Raw genomic sequence first — 14295 nt, 5'->3', positions numbered from 1 at the left:
TTAATTAATTAAAAGGAAGCTAAAGGAACTCGTGGACATACTCCTAATTAGACAAGAAAAACTACTGAAATGAAGAGAAACAAAGGTTTGCAAGCTGCAGCATCTACAAGTGATAGATGCTGCAGCTTGCAAACCTTTGTTTCTACAAGTGATAGGCAGGCCCATCAAGCCAATTGCACAGGAAACTTCCTATAACATTGCTTCGACAACAACTATATATAGCGAAAGACTTCAAAGAAATCTCATAATACGATCTTTACATAATATAGAATTAGAGTTCATTAAATTTATACATGTTGGATCCACATAGGAATTAATAGATACTAACTATACAGTATCAATACAGTACCAATATTACATTTTGTTATCTGTTTAAAACATCCACAAGGGCTTAGGAGCATGTCGTTACCTAAGTACATTCATCCTTCATATGAACTAAACTTTATACATATACAAAAGAAGTCCACTTGGTCTCATATATATAACGAAACATATACATATTCCAAATCCTTCAAACTAGTAAAACAGTAGTCTTCAAGCATCATCCGTTCTAACAACGCCCTTGCCCTTATTGGACTTTCCATCATCTGTAGAAAAATTTTAACAATAGAGTGATGAGCTTAAAAGCACAGTGAGTGATACTATAGTAACTATGCTATCATGCATATCATAAGCATAATCATACATATGCATTCATCATTCACACACACATGATTCTTTCATTTGTATGACAGTCTATTACTTAAAAACGATTCCATTTCGTTTATAAAAAATGAGGCTTTGCCATTCGGCATGACCATGATGTGTGCCCGACTGTCTCATCTCAAGCATACAAGGGATGAGGCATTCCACCCAAAGGTGAAGAATATTTCTTTTATTCAGTTTCATCTCAAGTCCACAAGGGAAGAGACATTCCACTGGCTAGGCAAAGCATTCTTCCCGAAGGTAAGGCATCTCCAGTGTTTCCGCAAGGGCATTCGATTGGTCCAATGAAGCATCCCACTTTAAAGGGAGATACATTCCTTTGAGCCTCACCCAATATACCACCCTTGTTGGGATGGATTACAAATTGTCATACATATCATTCATTCGTTCTTTCATTTTATTTTCATGGCATGTTCATAAACAATGCATTACATTTCACTTCAATATATAGTATGATACAACATATAATCTTTCATTCTCATGCCAATGCATCAACACATAGCATAGCATTCATACTATACAATACATCACATAACTTCATTACATCATATCATGCTCATTTATACAATCAAATAGATGAACCATCGGTCAGTACAATCCCATTCACCTTTCATTCTTAAATGATTCACAAGTCTTCAAGGTACAATGATCAGGTGGGAGGTCCTACATAGAGGTAACTGTTGAACACGCTGTGCATATGGCACTGTCCATGTATTGATTGTCAGTGTTGTCAACACAGTGCATGTGTGTTATTGTATTTAGCACAACACATCTTGGTGCAGTACAATGATAATGGCAAAGTACAGTGGCAATCCAAGGCAGTTACAAAGGCTAGTACAGTATAGGCAACATTCTGGATGAGTTTGTAGATGAGTTGGTAGATTTCTAGTAGTGCAGGCAGTGACTGAAAACTATTCACAACATCCTTAGTAGTTCTTACAGTGTTCATAGTAGCATTGACAACATTACAAGGGTTTGGCAGTGTACACAAAGGTCCCATAGTGATTGGGAGTCATTCAAGGGTAATTCTATCATTTACATGCATGATAGTGCATGAACAGTGTATAATATGACTTAGCAAGCAAATGTTTAGTTGGTAGTGCATATGACAGCATCCTTGGTAGTCTGGCATGATGGATGTGACCACACAATATGATCTGACATGTGTACATATAGCACAATATTCACAAGTGACATAACAGTGTTGGAAGTGTATTGGTGAGGTGGCACAATGTTTATGAGTGATGTGGCAATATCAGAAATGTCAGTGAGTGATGTTTCAGTGTTTACATGTGTCAGACAATGATTAGAGAGATCAAACAGCATGTTGGGGGGGTGCAAGATTGGTCAAACAATGATTTGTCAGTGATTCAGGAGTATCGGGGCTCATGTGGCAGCATAGGACATTTCATTGTAGGTTTATACTGTGTTTGGCAACCTTGGACAGCTTCGGGTGAAGGCTAGATGCCTTCGGAATTTTGATTTCAATATTAGTTATATTTTCCTTTTAATGAAAAACAATGATTTGATTTGTAACAATGATTTCTCTACAAACTCTGGTTATCCATTGATTTCAATATTAGTTATCTTCCTTTTACAATCCATTCCTCATGGTCCAATTACAATATGAACACATCAAATCAATTTCCTTATTCTTGGTTGTTTACTTGTTTGACTTGGGAAGATAATTTAAAGTGTTTGTATGAATTGTTTCCTCACTATAGGTTTTGAATGTAAGATTTTATCATGGTTTAAGCCTGAAAAAAAACCGATCTAAACTGGTATTAACCTGATACTAAAAAACCAAAATAAATTGAAACCGGACTGAAATAATGTTTGACTCCCCTATCATAGATCAACATTAATATCTCAATTCCATAAGCTCAAGGAAAATCAAACCATAGTAAAAATAAAAATAAAAATAAAATAATCACTCAAGTAAAACTTACATTCCATATTAAAATAATAAGATTAACAATATAGTAATACATAAATACATGCAACGTCAATAATAATTCCATCACATCAAGCTTATTATATTGGTAAAAAAAACAAACATCAAGCTTATCATTATAATAATCAACATATATAAATATATATATATATATATATATATATATATATATAAATTATTAAAATATTCATCCAAAATCAACAAGCGATACGAAGCCTTATAATATTCATATACCTTATAAAACAAGGCATCCTCCAACACCTGCTTCGGAAAACATCTAAGATCAACCTGCCAATACAATAAATAAAATATAATAAATCAACGGCATCGGAAATTAAGGCATTACATATTGATTGGGTCATCCTGATTGATGATGGTGATAAATTCTATGGACAAGCATGCAGTTATATAGTGTTCTCTTCCATGTGGTAGGACAGGTAGATCCAGAAAATGCTAATTAAAGGGAGATCTTGATTAGCCATATGTTATAAAGCTATTTTGTCTTCTAAAAGGTGTATCTAGTGCACGAGGCTCCCGCCACTGTGGGATCTGGGGAGGGTCATAATGTACGCAACTTTACCCCTACTTTTCACAAAGATGCTGTTTTCAGACTTGGTCACAATGGAGCAACCAAGTGGTCACTGGTTCAAGTTTGGAAACAGCCTCTTTGCGAAAGCAAGGGTAACGCTACTTAGTCAACAATTTTTTTAACTTGATAAAATTAATCTTTTGCCAAATCCAACAGGGCTATAAGGCTGAAACATGCATGCCACATTAAAAGGGCATAGTTTGATGAGTTTGGATCCTATGCCCTACTGCAGGGTGTGTGGTGTACATCCTACGGCACACCTTGTAGTACGACAAAGGATTTTTATTAAACATGATCACAATTTGTCTAGCAATTCTATTGCGTAGTGTCATATTCAAAATTACAATACTTTTTTGTCTAATATTGCAAACCTGGCATTCAAAAGCATAAATGAATGGAATAGAAACTGTTTATGTACATCTACAATGGGATTTTTTTTGGGGGGGGGGGGGCGGTGGGGGGTGGAAGTAGTAAGTGGAAGAAAAAAAAAATTTTGTGGGGGGGGAGGGGGAGGGGGCACTATCATAATTGAAAGAAAAAAAAACGGTTGAAACATCATAATTGTAGGGATAGGGTGAGAAATAATGTAAATTATTAGAAACAAACTTTAGATCCCTTAAGATAAGATTTTAACTACAAAATAGCCTAATGATTTTATTATGACACATACTGCAACAACAAAGTGTAATACATTTTGATTCTCATACATTCTATTAGTTCAAGCTAGAAGAAATAAACCCAATAAACCAAAAAAAGTGAGTCACAATTAATAATAAAGTCTACAGCAAATAGTTGAAGAAAATTATCAACAAACTAAAATCATAGTGAAGAAAATGACACAAGCAAGCTCAATTCATTTTCCAACTCAACCATATGTCCACTTTGCATTTGACTTTCCACTTTGTATTTTCAGTACTTAAACTGCCGTGACCCATTTTTTAGATTTCAACCAGTTTTCAAGGCTCTGTTCTACCACTTGGAAAGCTCGATTTGCTTGAAATTCTACAAATTGATAAAGGAGGGTGGGGCCTATCTTGGATTAAAAACCAAATTTGGGAGTAAAGCCAGGTAACAAATGACAGTTATAAGTTGCCTGTGGAGTCGTCAATCAATATGGAGCAACTCCAGAAGAACTCTTATTGTAAAGTTTGACCCATTGGATTGAAACATGAGAAGGGTCTCCAATCTAGGTTGGTTCCTCAAAATCTAGGTAGAAGATCGAGGCAATGGAACTTGGAATGCCACCACAAGTACTAATGTTCAAGGATGTCTGTCTCATTAAGTTAGAATGAAACAGTGAAGGTTTTAATGCTTAGCTCTGCTGTAACTATTCTCATATAGCTTACTAACACTAGATTTTTGAGCATTGGTTAGAAATGAGAACTCAAAAGAAAAGAAAAAAATGAGTAGAGAATACGAACCTGTAGCCTGGAGGAGTAAGGACGATTTTAACAGGGGATTAAGATTTAAGATGCATTATCATCATCCATCTATGGTCTCCAGGTAAGGACAATCTTTTATGTTCAGTTTTCGTAACTTCAACAACCATGACTCCATTCTCCCCTCTTTTATTTGTTTCAGCCCTTGTATCACCATCTCTGAAGACTTCAATTTGGGGCATTTCCAAATAACCAGCTCTTTAAGTGACGGCAAGTACTTCAATCCGTCCGGCAGGGTTTCCATCTTCGAACAATGTGAAATGGTCAGCTCTCGTAATGATTTCATTAGGTCTTGAGTATTAAACCCCTGTGGCAGAAGCTCGATGATGCTGTGACATCCCCAGATGGTCAACTTCTCAAGTGCTGAGAGAGATCTCAACCCGCTGGACAAATCTTTTAGTTTATGACACTCAATCAGCCAAAGTACCCGTAAAGATGTCATGTGCAGCAGGAGTGTCGGAGAACAACGAAGTCAAATTAAGACATCTCTGGATGTAGAGAGATCGAAGTGATGAGAGTTTACCCAAGCCCCTTGGTAGAGCTTTTAGATTGGGACAATCAGTTATTTCCAACAGATGGAAGTTTTGGAGGTTTCCCAAGCTCTCTGGTAGAACTTGTAGATTAGGACAACCAATTATAGCCAACACACGAAGGGTTGAGAGTTTCCCCAGGCAATCCTCTGGTAAAATTTCCAGATTATCACAACCTTTTATCTTCAGTCTGTCTAGTTTTCTTAAGTAGTGCTGCTGCTGCTGCTGCATCCCTCCAGCTGGCAAAGACATCAAGCCATTGCAACTTGAAATTTCCGATACTTCATGCAATGAGAGGTTGCCCAGGCCGGCAGGTAGAGCCACCAAATGTAAACAGCGCTCAATCTTTAGCATTTGTAATGACATCAATTTTTGCATCTCGTCTGGTAAAGAGGGCAAGAAATCACATCTATTGATCTCCAATTCTTGAAGTGATGTAAGTTCCACAATTCCCCTTGGCAGAGCCCTTAGATTTGCACAAGCAAATATACTCATTGTTCGCAGCGATCTCCAGTGTTCCAACTCTTCTGATAAAAACATGAGCTTAGGGCATTCTCTAATTGCAAAGTATTGAAGAGATGAGAGCTGTCCTACACCCTCTGGCAATTTCTTTAGATTTGGACAATTTTCTATCTGCAAGTGCTGAAGCAACGAAAGTTTTTCTAAGCCGCCCTTGGTTAAAACCATTGGATTTGCACAACTTTCTATATGCAGTGTCCTCAGTGATTGCAGCAGCAACATCTCCTTCTTTGGTAAAGTTGTAAGACTATCGTAACTTTGGATCTGCAGCTTCACAAGTTTAACAAGCTTCTCTCCAGTATCATCAGTGATTGCAGCTGGAGTTTCTCGTGAAGAACAACCCGCCACTTGATGATGATGATGATGATGATGCTCTTCTTGATCATTTACAACAACACCCTTCTTCTTCTTCGCTCCAACTCCAAGCAGGGATTTCAGCTTATCACATCCCTTGAATTCCAAAAGCTCCAACTGCATGAGACCCTCGACTCCTGCATACTCCAGATTTTCGCAATATGAAATCGTCAGTTTCCAAAGAGAACTCGAGCCCGTCAGATCCAAAGACTTTACTTGGTGACATGAGTAATTACAGAGTTCCTGTAAATTTGAGAGATGATGATGATGATGCAACCATGTAGGGAGCTTGGTGCCACTGAAACGTAGTATCCTCAGAAGTAACAGATTTTGATGAGGTTGGAGTTCCTCCAAGACGACATCGTCTTCTTTGCTGCTATCATCCTCATTGGTATAAACATGCCAATCCGATTCCCAATCTAATGTCAACTCCTGGAGTTTTGCTTTCTCCTTCAAATTTGCTGCTTTAGCATCTGCTCCATTTCTCACATCGCCGAGACCAATTAAACTCAAACTTCCTCCAAGTTGTTGTAGACATCTCAGCTCTTTAATACCAGCAGCACCTTCATCATCATCATCAATAATGTTATTGTGGCCGCCCACTTTAAATGAAGTTAAGGTTCGAAGGTTATGCAGTTGCCGTATTAAACCTCTTGGAATGTTGAGCCTTGTTTCAATTTCTAGATGCCTCAAGTTGATCAGTTTTCTCAATCCTTTGGGTAATGTTTGAAGATTTGTACAAAGTAAGAGCTTCAAAGTTTGCAAATGGAAGAGTTTGGAAATGGAGGGAGGTAATGCTTTAAACCGACCATGGGAAAGATCAAGATACCTCAAGTGCATCAACTCATCTCCAATTGAGGATAGCAACAACTCATCATCCTTGCTGACGTGTCTAAGTTGCAGTACACGCAGCCTCTTATCACTTGAAAAATGCATTAGGACTACAATAAAGCATTGTCCGACGCATCCAAACATTCATATGAAAAATTAGTGGAAGATCCCATCCAAAATCACTTGAAAAATGCTGACGTATCCTGCACTCTAAAGGTTCACCTTTATCATCGAATTTGACAACTTGATTACCTCTATTCTCCTCCTCCTCCTCCCCATCATCATCTTCATTATTAATCTTTGAATATATATGCCGCATCTTCTTCTTCTTCTTCTTCTTCTTCTAGTAAACCTTGAGCCATCCATAGTTGAATCAATTTCTTCTTCTCAATTGTAGAATTCCTCACAGGAAGTAATGAATAACAATATGAAAAGCATCGTTTCAATGGTGACTCCATCTCATTGTAACAAATCTTCAGCACGGAAGCAATTACATCATTATTTCTACGTAGTAATGCTTTCATAGTATTTAGGACAATTAACCACTCTTGTACATTTGTCTTGAAGCGCATCATGGCACCTAGATGGGAAATTCGATCAATAGAAAGTGACAAGAAGTTGCATAAACTCTGCACATCCACACAGTCACACAGTATTCCCTTATATGAATATATTGAAGAAAGTGTTGGACAAGTGTGTGTCCATCAAACCCGGTTCGATCTGGTTCAACCCAGTTCACCTTTGTATTGAACATTTATACATTTTAGTTTAATACTGTCACATGCGATATAAACTTTTTGAGCATTATGTGTCCGTAAGTTATACTTAAAATGGTAGTCACTACTAAGGTTTGGGCTGGGCACCCTTATCATATGGTCGTCGCATTGGGTATGCCTAGACATGTGATGTCAGGGTACGAATGCGAGTGCTCACATGTTTGATGTGTGCATTGGCGAAGAATCTACTTTGTCGATTCCCTCATGTATTACTGCCAGATGTAGGAAGGGATAGACATGTGTCACCGACACCCTGTATCTGAGGGAACCTTGTCACTGCAAAGTGTGATCGCATTCTTTGGTTCATCAATGACCGAGACTCAAGCGAGTCAAAGCCGGTGTTCTGGGAATGCGTGAACACTTTGTGAGTGAAGGAGTTATCCAACACGGTCACCACTGCCCGATTGGGGAACACCAAGATAGAGACTGTCTGTGCATGGTCGGATCAAAATCTGGATCCAGTACCGTTTTGGAAATGGTTTTGCAAAATTTATTTTACATAAAATGATACATTATTTATAGTTATTTCAAATAAAGTATTTTATCGAGTTTTGCGGGACCCGATCGGATGCACAGACGCTCTTATATGGACATGTACTATGGATTGGGGTTTGGCAGTACATGTGTACATGCCTTAGATTCCATAAGGATGGTGTTGATTAGTGGGGGGGGGGTTGTATATGATAAATTGTTATCATATAGGGAGTTATTTGGAATTTGCTAATTTAATTGGCTCTTTATTTGATTAATGGATTTGGTGCTAATTGTAATTATCCATTAATAATTAAATAAAGAATCTAATTAATACTTTCCCTATTAGATTCTGCTTCTTCACCTGTGTAGCACTTTGAGTTTAAACAGAACTGCCAGACTGAGAGAGAGAGAGTCAGACTCTCACTAGGGCTCTATTAAACCTATCTAGGATTTAATTAAACCCTATTATTATAAATAGGGGACCAAAAATACGCAGAAGAGCAGCTCTCCATGTTTTTGGAGCAGACACTCTCTCTCCTACGTTTTTGGTTTCTCTCTCTCTCTCTTGTGATCTCTCTTCTTCTTCTTGCTTCTCTCACTTGTGTTTGAGAGTTAGGGTTTGTGAAACCCTAGATCTGTGCTGAGGAGTTTGAGGGCATCTGGGATTGGCGTGTAGAACCTTGGTAGCACCATTGGAGGTTCAGATCTGTTTGCTTGGAGCGCTCATTGGAGGAAGAACCACTGTCTATTGGAGGAGCAACACTTGAGGCTCACCAGGTTAGCAGTTCTTTATTAATTCCTTCTGTTCATTGATTATTAATATTTATGAGATGCGAAAGAAACTCGAATCGATTATTTTCCGCTGCGCATTCGAGTATGGGATGGATCCCTCTTGCCATGTGATGGACTAGAGACGAGTTTCTCTGTCCCTATTGTGATAATTAATTTTATGGAATGCAATAGGGAAGGAGAAACCCTAATAGGGATGCACCAGGGTTCCCATGGGAAACCCTAAAATTAAAATGGGGCACCCATGGGACACCATGGGCTAACCCAGGGCGTGCAAAACCCTAAAGATAAATATCTTGGTCTCCCTAGGGAACCATGGTTTGATCCCTGGACCGTTGTTCGGCCAACAGAAAGTGTAGTTGATGATGTTGCCATTCAAGAACTAAAGAACAAATAAGGGTAAAGAAAGACCTGCTGGATGGGAAATTCGATCAGTAGAAAGCAAGAAGAAGCTGCATAAACTCAGCACACTCACACACTCACACAGTATTCCCTTATATGAATATATTCAAGAAAGTGTAGTTGATGATGTTGTCATTCAAATATATAGAACTACTAATAAGGGTAAAGGAAGAACTTCTGCATGGATGGTCGAATCAATCCACCACTCCTTCCTTGCACCTCTGTACCAAGAAAAGAATACAAATAAAGCAGCAGCAGCACTCCTTGAATCTTGTACCTACGAAAAGAATTAAAAGTAAAGCACCCTACAGAGATGCCTAATTACCAGTGTTACGTCTATGTGCCTAGCTAAAGAATGGAATACGCAAAGAAATAGGGGTATAAAGACATAGATACGTGTGATAGGAGTAAATCATCAACAACTTCTTTTCCATCAAGAAAAGAATAAAAAGTATACGAGCAAGAGAATGCTACCTAGTCGTGTAGCCCTTGCATCACCAATGCGGGGGCCAATGAGAGCGTGCACAAGGGCATCAACATGTAAGGGATTTTTGGTTTCATAGGGGGTGGAGCAGTAATTTCATGTTACCCTGTGTATGGGTGAAAGGACCACCCAACCAGGAATCGTTATCCCATCCAATTCACTGCCCCCTCCACTTCCTCCAATTCCTCATATGGGGGCGGAAATGACCATCCTACCCCCTGCCCAAGGTAGGGTCCACTCCCCCTATTAGAGGAATTGAAGGAATTGGAGGTGCCCACGAATTGAAGGTGATAATTATTCGGCAGCCAAATAATGTTCTTCCCCCCCCCCCCCCCCGGTGCCCCCACCCCCAAATTATTTGAACAGGCACTCCTTGCACCAAAGAAAAGAATAAAAATATGACCCTCTCCAAAAGATAATGCCTAGCAATAAGTATATCACATGTGACTATAGTAGTATTAGTATGGTGCCTTTATTTATGATAATTTAGCTATTGGACAATGCTGTTGTAAAGCAAATCACAGTCCAGTATGATTAAATATAGATTGTGTAGTTGGTGAAAAAAATTAACTGAAAATTGAGATCACATATTGGAGGTAAATTTTCTGATGACACCATAACACAAGGATATACAAGCGCAGCCTTGGAAAATTTGAAACAACCAATGTTTCATAAAAGCTAGACTCCTATGGGCCTCGGTTGTTAGGCACACAAAAGATGAGGGAGACGCAATAGGGAAAGATAAAAGGGATAATTTCTTAGATCCATTAGACAAGAACGGAAATTACAAGATAAGTAGCTAGGTTTCAAATTTGTTTGACATCTAATACTTTTCATTTTGAAAAGATTTACTCAATCCCCAAAGTTGGTTAGTACTCCTGACATGCAAGAATAAAATAAAAACAAACTTCTAAAAGTGCACCAAAAATCTGTTTTAAACCATGATAGGAACATAGGAGGAAAGGGGCACCCAACTTCTCTACCTTTTTTTTTTTTTTTTTTTTGCTTTTATTGTTTCTCACTCTCGTGACCTCGTCCTTTTGAGTTTCATGATAAATACTCATCCTATATATTCATCAGATTAATGAGAGACAATGACCACTAACCACTGCACGCACTTTGGATTCTGACACTCATGGTTCCTAATCTCGAACTGGTATAGGCCTATTTTGGCCGGATCGGATCGGTATCAACTAAGATCAATCCGATACACCTGGACAGACAACAGTAACAGGTAAAAAAAAAACAGTTTTATTTTTTAAGAAATACAAGGGCAAATGTGTCATGTTTGGCCCAATAATGGGCGATATCGATTCCCATACACCAATCCAAGACACGATACCGAGATTACGAACCATTGATGGGTATTTTGGAACATACTAAAACCCTAAGAGGGGTTTGTGAACCCTAAGATGGTGGGTGAACTGTCCTCTATGGGTGCAAGGAAACTAGTCCTTTATATTTTGTTTTTGTTTTTTTTTTGTTAATCTGCTCTTTTGTTTTGTATTCCAACAATTAAGGTATACTTCCCTTTGGACTCTGACCATATAAATTTTTTTGAAGGGGATAATAGGAGCTTGATTCTATTCCTACAATTAAGGTGTATTTTTTTTTATTAGATTTCATGGTTTTTTAAATATTTAAATAAGGTTGGGACAATTTTGAAAGTTTGCTTTTATTTTATCGTGTGTGGCATGAGTACTAACCAACTTTGGGGATAAAGTAAATCTTTTTAAAATGGAAAGTAGTGGATGTAAAACAAATTTGAAACCTAATTATCTTATAATTTTGATTCTTATTTAGTAGATCTAAGTAATTAACCCATGATAAAATAGGATGGAGAAAAAAGAAATAAAAATAAAGTATTTGGCTTTATCGAGAAAGCCACACCTCGTGGCTTTACAGAGGAAGCCATGCATCGCTACTCAACAGAGTAATTTTAGGAATCCAATTCTCTTCATGTCTAGCAATTACAAGTAGTTAAAACTACTCCCACTACGTGTTAACTACTAGATATAATCGTACAACTCCAGATAATCGTACAACTCACTCCCTATATACAAGTAACCACTTCATACGGGTAATCACTATTAAATAACTACTATAAACAAAGAACCTAATATATATAAATTAACGGTTACAAATAAGAAATTTGTACATGTATTAGACATTTTTTTTAGCCGGAATATTGTCTGGGACCGGGGGAAGCCTTTATATTTAATTAAGATATAAAGCCAATAAGAAAAGGCATAACCCGCCATACCCCAACCCATGGAGAAAAAATCACTTGCAACTCGAAATCAAAAATCACCTCACCCTTTTCCATCACAAAACTAAAAGCAAAATTACATACGAAAAACTGGAAGTCTAGTTGTCTTCATTAATAATACGACAAAGATCCCGATGAATGTCCTTATCTACAAAGAAGGTAGAAAAAGTCAAATAGATACAAGCAGAATTAGCCAAGTAATCTGCCGCCCTTACTTTCTCGAAACGAAAAGAAAATGTTTGCTTCAAGGAAGTCAATCAAATAAAAAACCTCTTAGAACCAATACTAACAAGTTCATAAAGGGCAAAATCTCTGAGTGACAAAATGTACAATGGTATAGAAATCAGAGCTGATATGACAACTTGTATAACCCAATTCCGCATACATACGGTTGCCACCTAGAAACGCCCTTATTTCCTCCTCCGAGTTGGTGCAAACTCAATAAAAATTCGCAAATTCTTTAACAAATGAGCCATCCTAATTGCAAATAATGTCATTCCCTCTACTAATACCAGGATTTCCTGTACTCACCTCATCAACATTAAGCTTTATCGTATTAAAGGTTGGACACCAATAAATTGGACAGGGAGAGTGATGTTTGATAGAAGTACGCTTTAAATTAAGGATTTTCAATATCAACGCATCCTTTAAACCCCAAGGGGGTAGCTCAATTGGCAAAAGACCAACTCCTCATAATTAATAGGTCATGAGTTCAAATCTCTTTGGGGCCCATCTATTTGGTGTAAAAATAAAAAAAAACTCACCCTTTAGGGAAGGCTTCTTGGTAAATATGAAAGGATAAGAAATTGGAAAAATTACATGATTAGCTACTTTTGGATTTTTATTTACAAAACTGTCTACCCTATGTTTGAGTTAACAAAAATAGACAAAAACAAGTTAAGGTTTATAAAACTGGACAACATAGTATCTATCCCTCCCACACTTACTTTTTTAGACATTTTTACCCCTGTCATTGCCTTCTCGCCCAGGCGTCCTTCGTTCCCTGCAACCCTACCCTTGTCCCAGCCACCGCCATTCTCTGCTACCCCAAGTAACAGAGAAAAAAAAAAAGAGATTTTTTCAGACCGGAACTGCCGAGGAAGGAAGGAGAGTCACTGTTTTGTCTAGTTTTGTAAAACTAAACTTGTTTTTGTCTATTTTTGTTAACTCAAATATAGGGTGGACAGTTTTGCAAATAAAAACCCAAAAATAGCTAATCATGTAATTTTCCCTAAGAAATTTCCCTGATCCATAATTTAATTTTGTCCGATAACCATTGCAGCAGTGCACATATCATTACCATACCTACAATTATTTCTTTCCTTCCAAAGCTCCCACACTATCAATAAAGGGACAATACCTATAATGAATTCGCAAATACCATAAGAAGCTACTTGAGAATGCCAAAACAAATTTTTTTTATTTATTTCTTGATATGGAAGAAACATCACATCTAGCCTATTGTTTGCTAGAGGTAGAAATGTATCCCAAAAGGAGAATAGAAAATAACCATATTAATAAGAAGGCCAAACCATAAAAAAAAAAACCCCTTTTCTAAGTAGAACGGAACTGGTTGGAGTCAAGTGGAAAAGAAATGTGGTATTGAGTGGAGGAAGAGGGAAGGGAGAAAGAATAAGAGAAGAGTAGGTGAGAACACGACTAAATTTTAATAGGTCTTCCAGATCAAGCACAATCTTAATATTCGAGTAATTTAAATTCTCTACTGCCGCTTGCCCGTGCTATGGGTGTGCTTCTTCACATAGGTAGGGATACAATGACCGCCCTACTCACTGCCCGAGACAGAAGATAAAGCTTCAAAATTTACCTATATTTTTTGGATCTTTATCACCTCCAGTTGGCTGTCCGGTCGAGTTCCCCAGTTCCTCTAACAAAGGGGGACTGAAATGATTTCTCTACCTATGCCCAAACACTCTGTCGGGATGGGATCCACCATCCCCTATTAGAGGAACTAGGGAACTAGGCCGATCAACAAACTAGAGGAGACAATTTTCCATCTTTTCTTTTCTCATTCCTACTTTTGCTGTTGGGCCACTTTTTTTCTTTTTCAAATGATTACGTTTGTTGTATTGTATAACTATGGTTGATTCTCTCTCTCTCTCAATTATTTCTCAACAATCCTAGCTAGCAGATTGGAGCTTAATTAAATTATCTTCTACAAG

At 37.8% G+C, this 14295-nt stretch overlaps 1 protein-coding gene across 1 annotated transcript; it reads right to left on the bottom strand.

The window, feature by feature from the left end:
- Positions 1–5097: 5097 nt before the first annotated feature.
- On the bottom strand, positions 5098–7026 carry LOC122663184 (disease resistance protein RGA2-like). The gene has a single exon (XM_043858886.1). It carries the CDS (start codon positions 7024–7026, stop codon positions 5098–5100), a length of 1929 nt encoding a protein of 642 aa, XP_043714821.1.
- Between the last annotated feature and the right edge of the window lie 7269 nt (positions 7027–14295).

Source organism: Telopea speciosissima, chromosome 5 (assembly GCF_018873765.1).
Source record: "Telopea speciosissima isolate NSW1024214 ecotype Mountain lineage chromosome 5, Tspe_v1, whole genome shotgun sequence".
Lineage (NCBI taxonomy): Eukaryota > Viridiplantae > Streptophyta > Magnoliopsida > Proteales > Proteaceae > Telopea > Telopea speciosissima.
The sequence above is the reverse complement of the archived record's forward strand: the minus strand, read 5'-3'. Positions and strand labels throughout refer to the sequence as shown.